Source organism: Candidozyma auris, chromosome 2 (genome assembly GCF_003013715.1).
Source record: "Candidozyma auris chromosome 2, complete sequence".
Taxonomy (NCBI): domain Eukaryota; kingdom Fungi; phylum Ascomycota; class Pichiomycetes; order Serinales; family Metschnikowiaceae; genus Candidozyma; species Candidozyma auris.
Genome location: NC_072813.1, coordinates 1926173 through 1941401, shown reverse-complemented (window position 1 = coordinate 1941401; position 15229 = coordinate 1926173). Strand labels below are relative to the sequence as shown.

General features: G+C 45.1%; 8 protein-coding genes across 8 annotated transcripts; 5 read left to right on the top strand and 3 right to left on the bottom strand. All coding sequences in view use genetic code 12, as the record gives it.

Annotated features, from left to right (window-relative positions):
- Positions 1-10: 10 nt before the first annotated feature.
- Positions 11-1111, bottom strand: CJI96_0002347 (peptidylprolyl isomerase RRD2; the record flags this gene model as incomplete). The annotated part of the gene is made up of 1 exon (XM_029035863.2): positions 11-1111. One exon carries the CDS (start codon positions 1109-1111, stop codon positions 11-13), a length of 1101 nt encoding a protein of 366 aa, XP_028891105.2.
- A 146-nt stretch (positions 1112-1257) lies between these two features.
- Positions 1258-2487, top strand: CJI96_0002346 (uncharacterized protein; the record flags this gene model as incomplete). The annotated part of the gene is made up of 1 exon (XM_029035862.2): positions 1258-2487. The coding sequence occupies one exon, from the start codon at positions 1258-1260 to the stop codon at positions 2485-2487; it is 1230 nt and encodes a 409-aa protein (XP_028891104.2).
- Positions 2488-2590: 103 nt separating this feature from the next.
- Positions 2591-4132, top strand: ESA1 (NuA4 histone acetyltransferase complex catalytic subunit ESA1; the record flags this gene model as incomplete). Its single annotated transcript, XM_029035861.2, has 1 exon — positions 2591-4132. One exon carries the CDS (start codon positions 2591-2593, stop codon positions 4130-4132), a length of 1542 nt encoding a protein of 513 aa, XP_028891103.1.
- Positions 4133-4134: 2 nt separating this feature from the next.
- CJI96_0002344 (mRNA splicing protein) lies at positions 4135-5328 on the bottom strand (the record flags this gene model as incomplete). Its single annotated transcript, XM_029035859.2, has 1 exon — positions 4135-5328. The coding sequence occupies one exon, from the start codon at positions 5326-5328 to the stop codon at positions 4135-4137; it is 1194 nt and encodes a 397-aa protein (XP_028891101.2).
- A 119-nt stretch (positions 5329-5447) lies between these two features.
- On the top strand, positions 5448-6542 carry CJI96_0002343 (uncharacterized protein; the record flags this gene model as incomplete). The annotated part of the gene is made up of 1 exon (XM_029035858.2): positions 5448-6542. The coding sequence occupies one exon, from the start codon at positions 5448-5450 to the stop codon at positions 6540-6542; it is 1095 nt and encodes a 364-aa protein (XP_028891100.2).
- A 63-nt stretch (positions 6543-6605) lies between these two features.
- Positions 6606-7321, top strand: CJI96_0002342 (NEDD8-conjugating protein UBC12; the record flags this gene model as incomplete). The annotated part of the gene is made up of 2 exons (XM_029035857.2): positions 6606-6704; positions 6758-7321. 2 exons carry the CDS (start codon positions 6606-6608, stop codon positions 7319-7321), a joined length of 663 nt encoding a protein of 220 aa, XP_028891099.2.
- Positions 7322-7376: 55 nt separating this feature from the next.
- Positions 7377-8264, bottom strand: CJI96_0002341 (uncharacterized protein; the record flags this gene model as incomplete). Its single annotated transcript, XM_029035856.2, has 1 exon — positions 7377-8264. One exon carries the CDS (start codon positions 8262-8264, stop codon positions 7377-7379), a length of 888 nt encoding a protein of 295 aa, XP_028891098.2.
- Positions 8265-11732: 3468 nt separating this feature from the next.
- CJI96_0002340 (uncharacterized protein) lies at positions 11733-12749 on the top strand (the record flags this gene model as incomplete). The annotated part of the gene is made up of 1 exon (XM_029035855.2): positions 11733-12749. One exon carries the CDS (start codon positions 11733-11735, stop codon positions 12747-12749), a length of 1017 nt encoding a protein of 338 aa, XP_028891097.2.
- Positions 12750-15229: the final 2480 nt, after the last annotated feature.

The following is a 15229-nucleotide window of genomic DNA, read 5'->3' as shown; positions in this document are numbered from 1 at the left end:
TTATGCTAGCTCAATCGAATGGCACAGGCTTGGCACTTCTTTCGTTCATCTGGGAGGCAGCAATGGCACTAGGAATTTTGATTCCACAGCAATCACCCCAAGTATTTCTCGTGTCGAGGTAATTGTGCATGTGTCCACAGCTGCTCTCATTATTTTCATTATCTCTGTGCTCTGGGATACCCTCAGGACATTGTATCGAATGGCCAAACATAAAATGCTGAACGATTGGCAATTTGCCCAACACTTCCGCTTTATACATTTTTATCATTCCCTCCTTGATTTTAGCCCAGGACTTCGCAGACAGAATATCATCTAGCATTGGGGAGTGCCAGCGAAGACTTGCTTGAGTGCTCCCATCTTTACCTGGGACCGTCTTGATTGAGTTGATGAAGTGAATACATTCAAAATACATGTACTGTTTCCAGAAGGCATCCACCAATTCCTTGTTGTGAATGGATTTTGGTTTCATGTGCGGATGCTTCGCTAGTTGAGAAGCACCGAATAAGAAGGGCAAGAAATGGTAGTCATCAAGACCCCATACACCGTGGGAGCCTGCTGGCTCTAACCAGTACGTTTTCTGAAGCTGTCTCATGATGCTGATGTACTTGCAGAAGACTCGAAGCACGACAGCAGCATAATCGTCTTGTGAAATGACATCAAGTTTCCGTAGACAAAGAAGGAAACAGACAAAGTTCAATTCATGGCCCAGCCCGTAATCTATACGAGTTCTGTTACCCCATGAGTCTGTGAAATAACGTGCAACCTCTACGATTGCACTTTTGCTCTCTTCGAGAAGAAGGCTCGAAAGCATGGAGGAAGACTGTTCTTGTAGATCGTCATAAAAGTCACGAAACTCACCCTTGCCAAATCTTGAGATATCTTTCTCCATAACCACAGGATGTTTTTGAATCAATGAGTTAACGGTGTCTAGACTGGCCATGATCTTTTGAACCAGTTCACTCTCATGGACCTCAGCATCATTTGCTAAACCTTCCACCAGGTTCTGAAGATCCACAACGAAATTCAACAAATCCTCGCGGGTTTTTGACTTTTCCCATATATCGAGATCATCTTTGGTGACTATTCTCTTCAAAGGCTCGAAGTGCAGCATTTCTCGAAGAATATCTTTTAGATCTAGATAGTGATTTCCTTACCACCAAAGTATATAGACGGTGTGTGGTGCACGGGTGTAGATATGACATAAGCGACGTTATTCAGCATATTGAAGTTGCTCCTTGAACTCACTTTCTATCTGGTATGAGTTCAAAAGCCGTTGGAAATGTGATTTTCACAATCAGCAAGCACAAAAATGCGTTTGATCAGTCACTCAGTTCTTCCCAGCTTCTACAGGCGCTTTGGAAGCCCCCTTCCAAGTCAGACGTGAACAGCATGAGAACACTTCCCATGGAGATGAGACCAAAAGTTGATCTTCAGCAGGAAATAGCCAAAAGTAGCGGGAAAGAAGGGTTTTCATTAAAAATGGCTCAAACTTTCGGCTACGCTAAGCAGCTTGTGAAGTTTTATAAACATGGAGTAAAGCTGGTGTGGGATAACAACAAGTACCTCAGAAAGATGAAGAAATCTGACTATAAAGTGACAAATCAGATGAATAATGCAGGCAAGACCATTGATATTACCGTGCCGTCTTTCTCGGTGTTGACCAAAGAAATGTCTCAGGCTTTGTACAATGCATTTGTGGAGAACAGAACTAGTCTAGAGAACAACGCTGGTGATGTGGTGAGACACCACAAAGCGTCTGCGGCTACCAATTATAAATCGAACTTGTTCAATTTGCCTCGTTCGGATTACTTGCTTCTCAAAAGGACTCCTGTGGACTTCATCAAGATCCCCACCTTCTCGGTGATTTTCATCATCTTTATGGAAATGACACCGCTACTCTGCTATGCATTTCCAGAAATCACTCCGCTGACCTGCGTTCTTCCCTCTATTCTTCCACGTCTTTGGCTGCCAAAGAAGAGCGAAAGGATGTTGAATAGCGTGCCCAAAGGCGCGAATGTCGAAGATTTTGCAGCCAAAACAGCCTACAACTTATCCGTGGACCAGGTTCGTGCTTTGGCTGACGCTCTCCGACTCAAAACAAAGTACATCCCCACAGCTCTTTTTCCTGTTCTGGTTTTAAGAAACCGTTTGCAGGCTCACTATAACTACTTGAAAGTGGACAATTATTACCTCAGTGGTCTCAATGGAAACGGCAATGTGTGGGACTTGACCAAGGCAGAACTTCTCCAGGCATGTTTAGAGAGGGGCATGATACACAACATCAAGAAGTTTACTGATTTGGAAGAGTCGAGCCAATCTGACAAGGCCGAGGTCCTTGCACACGAGTTAGATCTCTTGAGGTTGCAACTCATTCAATTCATAATGAACTTCGAAAAGTACAACATGGGATACCTTTTTCTATCACAATTAGTGGAGAAGCCAGATTCGACAGCTCTCCTGTGGAGAAAAAACCTCGCGAACATGTAAATAGACAATTCATATTTATTCTTAGCAGGCCGTCTTCGTGGGTGCGAAAAGTGTGTAGATTAAACTGAGTATCAAGAACATCATCACCAAACATCCCGCTCCAATGACCGAGAAGGAAAAGACTAGCCTGCCCGTGATCCCGGACTCTAGTGCTACTATACAAATTAAAGAAGAAGAAGATGAAGGTCCAGACCCAAAATTCACCGTAGAGGAGATCTTGTTGGGGTGCAAAGTCTATGTCAACAAGGAAGACGGGAAGAGGCTCGCCGAAATCCTACAGCAAAACACGAGAAAGGGTAAAAAGGTGTTCTATGTCCATTATCAAGATTATAACAAGCGTTTGGATGAGTGGATCACGCCGGACAGGATTGATTTCCTGAAGCTGATGATTCCTCCGGCTGAGAAGGAGGAGAAAAAGCCCGAGAAACTGAAGCTGAAAAATGGGACCAAGAGCAAAGCCGGAAAGTCGCAGAAACTGTCGACTAAGTCTACACCGCAGCCTAGAGACGATGATTACGGGAGTGCTACTCCTTTGGCTAATGACGAGATGGATTTGGATAACCTTAATGTCCAGGGGCTCAAGAGACCTGGGGAGGAAGTGAGCCGTGAGGATGAAATTAAAAAGCTTAGAACGAGTGGGTCGATGATTCAGAACCATTCTGAAGTGGCCAGGGTGAGAAATCTTTCCAGCATCATCTTGGGAGAGCACATCATCGAGCCTTGGTACTTTTCTCCATACCCTATAGAGCTCACCGAGGAGGATGAGATCTACATTTGCGATTTCACACTATCGTACTTTGGCTCAAAGAAACAGTTTGAGAGACACAGAGCCAAGTGCTCGATGAAACACCCTCCGGGTAACGAAATATACAGAGACGAGAAGGTCAGCTTCTGGGAGATAGATGGGAGGAAACAGAGGACGTGGTGTCGAAATTTGTGTCTCCTCTCCAAGCTTTTTCTTGATCACAAGACGCTTTATTACGATGTTGATCCCTTTTTGTTCTATATCATGACTATCAAGTCGCCCCAGGGCCATCATGTGGTAGGATACTTCTCCAAAGAAAAAGAATCTGCCGATGGTTACAATGTGGCGTGTATCTTGACGCTACCCTGCTACCAAAAGAAAGGTTACGGTAAGTTGCTCATACAATTCTCATACATGTTGTCTGCAGTTGAGAATAAGGTCGGCTCGCCTGAAAAACCTCTCTCCGATCTTGGTCTTCTATCCTACAGAGCATACTGGACGGACGTTCTCGTGAAGCTCCTTGTGGAAAGGTGTAATCCTCACTTATTCAAGAAGAACAATAAACGAGAGCTGAGCCTGCGAGAAGATTCGACACTGCCACCACCCAGATCCAGTGGAGCCGCTGGCGGCACCGGGCCTGGGCCCGCGGAGATCACTATCGAAGAGATCTCATCCATCACTTGCATGACCACAACTGATGTTCTTCATACGTTATCGACTCTTCAGATCATCAAATATCACAAGGGCCAACACATCATTGTCATCACGGACCAGATAATGGCATTGTACGATAAGTTGGTGAAGAAGGTGAAAGAGAAGAAGAAGCATGAACTAGATCCCGAAAAACTCCAGTGGACGCCGCCTTCATTCACAGCAAACCAGCTTCGCTTCGGCTGGTGATCTCAAGAGTCCTCTGTGCTCCATATTTTGATGCTCTTGTCGCTCAGGCCAGTAATAAGACGCAAACCCAGCATGTCGTAGGCTGATGTATAAATAGTACAGGTATCGTTCCCTGGAACAGGGTTTTGCAAAACAGTGGACAACTCTTGTCCCGATTCGTAGTCGTAAAAAGCCATTTTGCCGTCTGCGTGACCGGCGAAAAGCTCGTTTGATGTTGGATTGATAGCCATTGTGTTGATCACTGGAGACATTGCATCCATTCCTGTCTTGCCAAATTCAGAAAGAAGCTCTCCTCCAGGGAGTAGCCATTCTCGTATGCGTCCTGTGGAGTCACAAGACGCCATGGTCATTTCGTGTGGATGCATCACCAACAGGCGAACCGATTTGCTATGTTGGGTCAAAGTTAAATGTGTCTTCTGCTTTCTCAAGTCCCAAAGACGAACAGTGCCATCCATTGACGACGAGCAAACCTGGGGATCACCAACTTGGGATACAATGCTTGAAACGTCACCTCGATGGCCTGTAAGTACCATCACTTGAGTTCGACTTCGTATATCCCACACTCGTACGACAGCATCTCGTCCACCAGTAAATAGCAAATCAAGCTCTGGATGTAAATCTATGGCGTAAATTCCACCAACGTGGCCGTGATAGTCTCTAATTTGACATCCTGCGGGGGAATTTGTTCTTTCCAAGTCCCAGCATCTTACTGTCTTGTCCTCTGCACCTGAAAAGAGATATGGATACCGTTTAGACACTGTAAGCGCCCTCACTGCCATAATGTGGCCATCAAGTGATGCCTTTAAGGATCCGCTAGCCAAGTCCCATATTTTGATCTTGCTGTCACCGCCTCCAGAGACAAACCACTCGTTTGAAACTGGGTCCACAGTCAAAGAACGGACCCAGCCCTCATGAGCACCCACAAGAACTTTTTTTAATGAATTGGTTGGTACTTTAAACCGGTTTTGGACTTCTTTGTCTTCTGTTTTGATCAAAGCAGTTTCTTCTTCTAGTAGATTTCCCTCATCAGCACTAGATTCATTGTTACCAGTACTTGCATTACTTGGAGCGGCGACTTCCTTGTTGTTGGCACCCCGAAGGAGGAAATCTAGCTTTGTGTTCGAATAGATAGCCTCCAGAAGATCATCTGTAGGATTAAGCAGGTCATCAAGCTCAAGTAAGTCACTGTAGTGCATTCCTGCTTAAGTAGCGTGATGAGCATCCAACCCCATATTAGAAGCCTAGATGGACCCGTGCACCCCATATTTGATCAACAATTGACAAATCCAACTTTCAGGCTATCTCGGCCCGTGAGATGTCTCAATGGCATGATATTGGTCAGTTTGAGCTAATCCGGTCCTTGTATGGGCATATTTGCTGCACTAAATGCTCGGGAAGCGTACTCCAGCTACTACCTTCAGTGCCTGATGGAGAGATCTTGTACCATGAGACAGAAGAGAACGATGTGCTTGACATTGCAATGTCTAAAAAGACGTACATGTTAATTTTCACCGAAGCTCACACCTTCTTTGGGGCAAAGGGATACAAATTCAAGCTTGAGACGTTCACCGAACCTGAACTTGAGAAGCTCTACATGGCTACTAATGGTATATTGCTAACCACAAATGACCATTTCACAGTATGGAGGACTCACAGAGATGTTGTTTTGGAGATGTTGCGTCGAGGCGATAAAGGTGCTATCGAACGAGATTTTACATACACCATGTTCCTTGCAACTTCGAAGCTCAAACGTATCAACAAGAGCTCAGTGCTATTTACTTGGATCAGGAAGTTATTTGTGGCACTCTCAAACGATAAGAATGTCGCCAAACTTTTGATATTTCGTCTTCTTCGGTCTATGGAGGTTCACTTCGCTAACTATTATGCTGGATTCACCACACAATGGCTTCTTCAGGTACTCCAAGCAAAGGCAGACGAGGAGATCCTACTATTTTTAGGCAAGAATCTTCGAGAGAAGTGTCGAACGCACCTTGGCGACGTGACTTTATGGGGATGCTATAGTATGTGGTTGAACGCAAGTAAATTAGATCATTTTGCCCTTCAGCAATTCAAAGAGGATGAGAGATTTTGGAGAAATGAAGGTATTAAAGTTGAAGAATTAGATATCGACAGCTCAGGCCTGAGGAAGCCTGTTATAGTTGATGTTGATGCTGACTTGGATTGGCTTCTCAAGGTTCAATGTCCAAGATATACACCTTTTGAGTGTCTATATAACGCCACTGAAAACAGATCAGATTTTCTCATAAAAATAAGAGATCATCTAGAAACTCAGAAGTCCAAAACTAGAGCAGACCCCGATAGCGCTTTGAGCGTTCAATTTAGTGAGTACCTCGCCCTTCTTCAGGACTTTCTCAGCAAACACAGTTCCCCGGGCCAATCAACGAGTTAGCCTCGAAAGAGATTACCATAACACGAACTCATCTAGGATATGTCGTATCTTGATCTCGGAAACATGTCTGATCTGGTGGTTTTGACGGGACCTCCGTGCACCTACTATCTACATAACAGGCGAGCTGCCGCATCACAGAGATCTTGCTACTTGAAGGTTATGGTATGTTAGTCATCAACTTTGGGCCAACGACATTGTTCAAATACTAATCGCAGCTTAAAATCCGCCAGTTACAAAAGCAAAGACAGGAGCAGGCGAAGCAGTCTCCAGAGGCTGCTGCGTCTAGTGCAGCGAACCCTCTAGGGAAAGTGAGCGCTGCTCAAATCAGACTTCAAAAAGACGTCACCGAGCTCGAATTACCATCGACGGTGAAGATCGAGTTTCCCAATCCACAGGATCTCTTCAATTTCAAGATTTTGATTAGACCCGCCGAAGGCTACTACAACGGAGGCGTCTTTCACTTTACTGTGGAAATTGGTGATAACTTCCCCATAGATCCGCCAAAGATCAAGTGCACTCAGAAAATCTACCATCCAAATATAGATTTGGAAGGCAACGTGTGTCTCAACATCTTGCGAGAAGATTGGCTGCCGGTGTTGTCTCTCAATTCAGTGATTCTGGGGCTCAACTTCCTCTTCTTGGAACCCAATCCCAATGATCCCTTGAACAAAGCGGCTGCCAACGTTTTGGCCAAGAACACGGCAACCTTTGCAAGAAACGTACGTCTGGCCATGCGCGGGCTGACCGTTGATTACGAAACTTACGATCGAGTAGTGTAGAAATTTTTTCCCAGAAATGAATCTCCCATGCATTAGATATTAGTGTCTGTAAAAGCTAAAATCCAAAATTCCCACCAAATCCACCAGAACCGCCAAAACCTGAACCTCCAAAACCACTTGAACCACCTGGTCCGAATCCTGGACCGCCTGGACCGCTAGGGCCACCTGGCCCACTTGGGCCCCCTTTACGTAGATTACCCGGAAGGCCCATGCCCATATCTTCCAAATTGTCCTCACCATATGGATCATCAAACCTTGCACCAGGAGGAACTCCTAACCGTGAAGTGTTTCCCTGTTGCTGCCTTCCAAAAAGAGGATGGTCTTTAGTAGGATGCATGCCTCCCTCTGGAGCAGCTAGTGGGTCAATGTAAGGCTTCATTAGGGGGTCACGAGGAAGGCCTGGAGGGTTCAAGTCACGATCACCAATTGATGGGAACTGACTCGACAGAAAGTCAGCTCGCGGGTTTGATCGTGCGAGCACCTCGTACTCGTCCTCGAAATCAGGCATATCTGCTGGTCTCCGTTGTTCTTTGATTATAGAAGGTTGTGATGTTTCAATGTCAGCATTTTTGGAGCCTCCCGGAAGCACACTTGCAAATTTCTCCTTATCTTTTCGTTCCTCTTCCCTGCTGAGCTTTGGTGGTTCTAGTCTTGAATCAAGATAAGCGTAGAGTGCTTCCTTTTGATCCTCGCTGACCTCCTTGATTGGCAACTTAAACTCCAATTTGTCCCACTCAATTGATATAGACTCAGCCTGGCTGCCCCTTACCACGTTGACCAAAGTGTTTTGTGTAGAGATCTCTGTCACGGTGAAAACGTAGGGGCCTGCTTCCCATTTAGTGAATTCTGGCGTATCCGCTTTCACGGTCACCTCTGATGCAAAGCGATTTTTGATATACTCTTTAAGAACCTCTTTCCCGAGCTGGAAGAAACTTGATATCATTTTGAAGATGTTTTGTGTATCGATATGTTCCTTGAGTGATGGCAAAGGAATTGATTACCCCAGACCCGCAAATGTATGCGGTGCACGGGTGCACAATTGTAACTTTTTACCTTTACGAGGCCCTTGGAACGAGAATATATTTTATTGTCTGAGGCCAAACACAATGAAGGAGCTTCCAAACTGTCAGAATAGTTGTGTTTGAATTATTGCATTACACTGTAGGTACTATTTTGCTCATAATGTCGTGAATTCGTGAGTATTACATTTGTGAATTATTATCAACAGCTATTCTGAAGGATTTGGACCCCAAAACAGTGCTGAATTTGTGTTTGTGCTAGGCAATACAGTTAGTAAGTACCTCTCTTCATTCATATACTAATATTTGATCAACTTATCAACATAAGATGCAACAATGTCAAAATTAGTTCTCAAGCTAAAACGGAAGCAAATTTATATACGCAATTCTACAAAAAAAAAAAAATTAAGGGCTTCAAGACTCATTCTAGAACAGTCTTTGATTAATTTTACTGACCTGTTGTAGACAAGTATCTGATCCTGCTTTCTTGACAAAACCCTCGCAATGGTCAATCCATTACATGAACTTCTAAATTTACTTTTACATTTATCATTCTGTTTTAATCCCTAGGTAATTAATAAAAATTTTTGAATAATCAAACGAAGTTTGAACAGATGCTAGACATTTCCTTGATGAGCTTATTTACATGCCAAGGTTAATGAAGTGCCTCAGCTAGCCTGGCCGTCTATCACTCATGTGGACGATGTCATCAAGAACAAAACATACATTGTCAGCATTGTGCACAGATGTTTTGAATTGTCTTTTTTTTATTGTATATTATAAAGTTCGTTGAGCTGAGAGTTTTCGGACTCCTTCACTGGGCCGTGGAAGAGACCGAAGATAGACAGCCGAGAGTGATACCTCTAAATTCAGCCAGGCAAGTTCACATACGTGGAAATTCTCAAAAGCATATTCATCTTATTCATCTTTGCATTTCGTGACCACATGATAAAACCGAACTGACTGTAGATGTCTACGCCACACGACTTTGAGAGTACTTCACTCTTAATCACGCTGCATTACGTAAGATTGCCAAAATTGAAAGCATGACTTGCAATTTTGAAGCAAATCGTCATGACTCTTCATCATCTAGTTTGCCCCTTTCAGAAGGCCTAGGCCAATTACCCAACTGAGTGCATTTTGCCTAGAGCTTGGTCAGTAGATCCGCACAAATATCGCACATAAGCATTGAGGCAGAAATTTCGCAGTCATTCTGTAATGGCAAAAACCACGCAGAAAACAATATAAATAAGGGTCGATTTCCCTTGGGCAATCCATCCGCTTTCTTCGCCATCGAAATCAAGTATTGTTCAGTTCATCAAAATGTCTGCTCCAACTACACACTGCAAATGTAACCCATGCGCTTGTGCCAAGTGCACTTGTACGTCGCTGTGCAAATGCGACAACTAAGATGAACAGTTAGCTGCTGATATTTGTTTCATTTGAATTAGGACCCAATGTCTGTTATTCGTGATTTTCATTTTTTATAGTGAATGTTATGGTTTTTAAGTGCTTTGTAGATCGCTTCTTTCAACTCTTTGCACTCTTCTTGTCGCATGGTGAACAGAGTACATTTAACGTCTCCTCGAGATGCTCCAAGGTTGAAGAATGAACAGAGAAGTCCATCATACACAAGATAATAGGTTTGGTATTTCCGTCCAGGTAAATCTATACTCGGTTGTTTAGCGAGCTCGAAAGTGTATTGCTGGCGCAAGAGGGCAACGTGGTCATCTCGAATTTTCCACACCAACGCTGAAGCGTTTTGATTGTGTGCCAATTCCTTTTTTTTTTTCCAGTCTGCATTCATTTGGCAAGTTTATTCACTAGCCCACTATTCACAACGGTAAATGGATGCATAATAACTGCTACTATCCCAATTGCTGTAATTGCCGAAGTGGCGAAAAAGATGCAAGTGATCAAAGTACCCATTGGGATGACCACACTGACACTCCATTGAGCCATTTTACAAAAGAGTAAATGATACTTTAGCAGCTCTCTATTGAGCGATGCTCGTATTCGGAACCTGACGGCAATAAGTGGAGAAAATTTAAATTGTGTGACAGATCAATCCCTCGATTTGAGTTTCATAGAAGAATCCTAATCCTCTGATCCCTGACCTTGATCATTACTGAACTCTAACTTGTCACTTCATCTTTTGGGAATCTAATGATCTTTTGGGAATCTAATGATCTCTTGGCACCCAACTGTACTATCAACACTAGCTCGTCTTTTGGTGATCAAAGTTTGAATGATTTTAGTGGAAAATTCCTCAGCATTAAAGATAAACCACCTACATTATTAAATATTATGATGCTACCGTCTACCCTTTGGAAGATCTTCGTTTTCCATCTATATGTTTTCAAGTATCATGCACTGCATACGTCACAGACAAGAAATAAATAGACTTTTGTTGATCATCGCAACTCCACCTCATTCACTCTATATGAAATGCAAGGATACCGAGAGATTCCTTTTACAGTGGCTGTAGCAGAGCATAATTGGTTCCATGAACCCAACAACTGAAAATCAACAAATGAAGAGACTGTGGAGTTGATCCCTTTTTCACATTTGAGTACGTATATACTTGTAACTTACGAAGAAAGTCCTTCTCACTGACCCTTCGCCTACAGTTCTAAGATCTTCTCCTTCCCCTAGCAAAAGCTACACCTTCAGGAAAACTACGGAAACTCGAAGAAATACTACTCCGAGCGGTATCCAGCTTTTCGACATGATTCAGACACAATCTGGACACGTTGCTTGTGGTCACACCTTTGCACCTTCTTTTTATTCGGGAATTCACCCCTTTTGCAACCATTCCTTTATGGGGACCCTTAAGCGCATGACAGAATGCTAAAGTGAGATTTACATCAAAACAAAAAAAAACTACTTCTAACTTCGTAATTTTGGCCTGCACACAGTAGGGGTTCCCAGGTGCTCCCGAATTCTGGAATTTTCCTCTGAAGATGACCATACTTTTCACCGCCAAATACATATATAAGAGTTGCCCCATTTTTTGATAGCATTCGTATTGACCAATTGCTTAGTTCCGATCAGTTTCCTCACGGATTTATCTTGCCTAATTCGTGTTTAACACCGGTCTTCTCACCTCCCAGTCACGTGCCTCACACCGACTATCTCGCTGTTACTCACACTTTGACTTACCCTCACATTTCCTTTGGACAACCGTATAGTGGACAAGTGCCTTTTCAAGCCCCTGGAGTTTCCTTAGGCGATTGCCTTAATCATCTAATCCCAATTCAACTTGCAACTTGTCACATTCGCCTCCCATCGCGTGAGCCTCCCCCTGACAGGTGTCTATTTAAATCAACCCTTTTCTTTCCTCCCGAAAGTTCCACCCCAAGCCACAGGCCTTGAACAAACTCGATCTCCAAATGACAACTACTGTTCCTTTAATATACTCTTTCGCCGGGTACGAAGGTGTGGCCGACGCTGTCGCCGACCACGTCATCACTGCGCAAAACATGACCTTATACAACACCTTAGATAAGGATCAGATTGCCAAACTAAAACAGGCTGCTCAGCGGCCTTCGTTGACAAGCGAGGCCTCTTCGGCGTCGATACTGGGGATGCCTTCTCCCAGACCTTCGTTCAGCCGCAACGGGCTGTCAGTGAATGCTGCCGCTGGGAACGGGAGCTCTGAGGAGAGATCGCTGCTGAGAAGGAAGAAAGAGATGAAGAAGAAAGCTGAGCAGCGGTTCAAGATCGCCATTTCCGGCGGCTCGCTCATTAAGATCATGCACCTTGGTTTGTTGCCGAGAGAAGACGAGATTGAGTGGGACAAGTGGGACATCTACTTTGCCGACGAGAGGTTGGTGCCATTTGACAGTCCCGATTCGAACTACGGCCTGGCCAAGAGAGAGATCTTCGATTTGATCAAAAGCGAGAAGAAGCCCAATGTGTACCACATTGACGAGCTGTTGATCTCTGATCCGCAGGAATGTGCTGATGCCTATGAAAAGTTACTCATCGATAACTTTGCCAAGAAGGACAGTGTCAAGTTGCCCATGTTTGATCTTTTGCTCCTTGGCTGCGCTCCTGACGGCCATATTGCCTCGTTGTTCCCCAATTTCGGTGAGCAGTTGAGAGAGAAGTTAGCATGGTGCTTACCTGTGGAGAAGGCGCCTCTGGGCCCCGAAAACAGAATCACATTGTCGATTCCAGTGATTTGTCATGCTCATAGAGTCACCTTCGTCGTTGAGGGGTTGACGAAGGCACCTATCATGCGAATCATCATGGAGAGGCCAGAGAAAGGATTGCCGAGCTCGATTGTGAACGAGGGAGCCGCCGGCAGGGTCACCTGGTTCGTCGACGATGATGCATTGAAGGATTGCTATGACATTACCAAGAAGAAGTACAAGTTTCTTAGTATCCCGGGGCCCAGCAGTTGAGTGGGCTGACAGAATAGCAGAAGGTGGGTAGTAATCGTAAGCATGGATATGAACATCATGAAGAGTTTCTGGATAAAGTAGACGGTAGGTGTAGTAGAAGCAACAATAATGAAGCCCCGTTAGTGAATGGTACTAGGAAGTTGCAGGTGACGCTTGTACATGCTGGGTGTAGAGTTCTAAATTCTAGTGATTCAACGGCATCAAAATAACTAAAGAAGTTATTTTAAGAACGGCGCAGTGACAAGAGCTACCGTGTTTGGCAATTCTCTTGAGGAGAACAAGCAAGTTTTGAGCCGCTTGGTTTCTTTGACGAGAATCGGCTAAACCTTCGATCTGGAGAAGCTTGGATCGGTGCATACTACGTTTTGGGCGCAAATGTGTAGCAGGTGGAGGGAATTGCCGAATGCGGTGAAGATGTCACACGACCTGAACAATGCACTAGACGAAGCCGAACCAATGGAGACAAAGTGAGAGCCAAGGGGGAGATTCTATTGTTTGATTTGGGAATTATAGACGAAAGCATTGTGGAAACGAGGGCACTGGGGGGAGAATTAGGTTAGGAGTATGACGGTTGAAGGCAGAAGACCACCGCAGGAATAGTAAATGTTTACCGTATTGGAACCGAAAAAAGGAAGCAATGAAGGAAGACAAGTGAAATTGGGCATTCGAGGCCGTTGGTCACAATCGCCCCGACATCATATCGTTTTGAAGTGTAATTATGCTACTGTTGAGAGCAAATCGATAAAAAAGCAGCAAAGCAAAGCAATTAAGGTACCCCTCGAGGTTCAGGATTTCTTGTGGGTCAGAAAAACTTGTGAACTGATCAGAAAATTAGAGGATCAATGTAAACTGGTGTCTGAATTCGCTACACTCGCTACACTGTCAACCTTGAACGTTGTCGGTCAGGTCCCCAACGACACCAGAGGGATGTGAGATTTTTCGCAGCCATTGCAGCTCTACTCCAGCCATCTTCATCCCCCAAATGCCCATGGCCACTACAGACATCTATATAAAAGATCGCCACCCACCCAAGTATATCTTGCCTTTTCAGGCCCCATCACAACCTTTTACAAATCCAATTCCCCCCACAACATATCCCAAGGCCTCCCCACAATCCCGATGTCTACATCCACCCCATGCACTAGAAAGCGTCCCACATTACGTACGCTGTGCTATCTGCTGAGATTGGTGAAAACCGTCTGCAGCTAGCCCACTTGTGTTCCCTGCAAAGATTTCCATAAAACACAAAAACAACCAAACGGTGCCATGCAACAGCCGGGGGTGCTAAAGACCCCTCTGCAAACGCCAGTGCCTCCAGGTCTGACGAGGGGAGCCCTACCTAGTTTTGTGGCACATGCCGAGGGAGAGGACCCACGGTAGCAGGGATCCGCAAGAGGCCGTAGAAACAGAATCAGGGAGCCGTTGCCTGGTGCTCTTTTTTGTTCTATTTCCATTTTACAATTTTTTTTAGATTTTCAAGTTCTTTACATTTGAATCTTTATTCTAGATTTACCTTGTTCCTGGGGATAGGCGGGCCTACATTTTCTTCTGAGGATTCAACGCCCAGTGCGAATCTACGCCCAGTGCGAGCCTTGCGCCAGGCTCTGGCTAGGCAGTGTCCACCCACAAAAGACGAAAAAAGACACTCGAAAAACTGAATATCCAAATTGTCAAGTTTTGTCACTTTTTGTACTTCTGCTTCTTCTGCTCCATTTTATTGTAGTCTGGCGCCCTCGTAATTCAGAATTCCAGGAGGTGTCGGGTGATGACCCTTAGCACTGGTGGAGCCACCTCGCCTCGGCGGCCAAAGTACACTTGCCGGCCGTTTGCACTGCCCGGCTTCCGGTGGACTCCCACATAAGCGACACCCGCGAGGGCCAGTTGCTTCAAATTCATGGCTTATTCGAGCCAGAGCACCCTGGGCCTGCCAGCATTTCTTTTGCGGTGGCCCCCTCAGAGCCAAATTCATGAGCACTTGGAGTGGTGCGGAGAAGAACGATTGCAAATCGAGCAGCTTGGGGCCGACCTGCACACAGTTGCGTGTACGGCAGACAGTCGGGGTCTGCGCTGCATGTAATACATGAATCTGCCTCCTCTGGCGCCCCTGTGCAGTCCGGTGTCTTCAAAACTGCCCCTTCGAGTATATACTGTGCAGCGGCGTGCGTCGCCTGCCCAAGAGACCTGTTTGGCCTGGTGCTTTATTAGGAAACCTTCTACTGGGAGCGGCCCATCCACATCCTCTGCGAAATGCACTCGAGGCTAACCTGCCCCATACAGAGATTTTCTCCCCCAATTTCTCCATTCTCCACTGCCTCATCGAGCCACCGTCTACAACCTTGGTGCATCCCCTTTATAAAATCCTGCCACCCCCCACACTCGCTTTTGGACATTTCTTTTGCCGGCCTCAATCTTTCTTTTCTATTTCCCTTGCGGATCTTAAGCTTGCACTTCTTTTATACCCATCTGTTCCGCTCCTACCG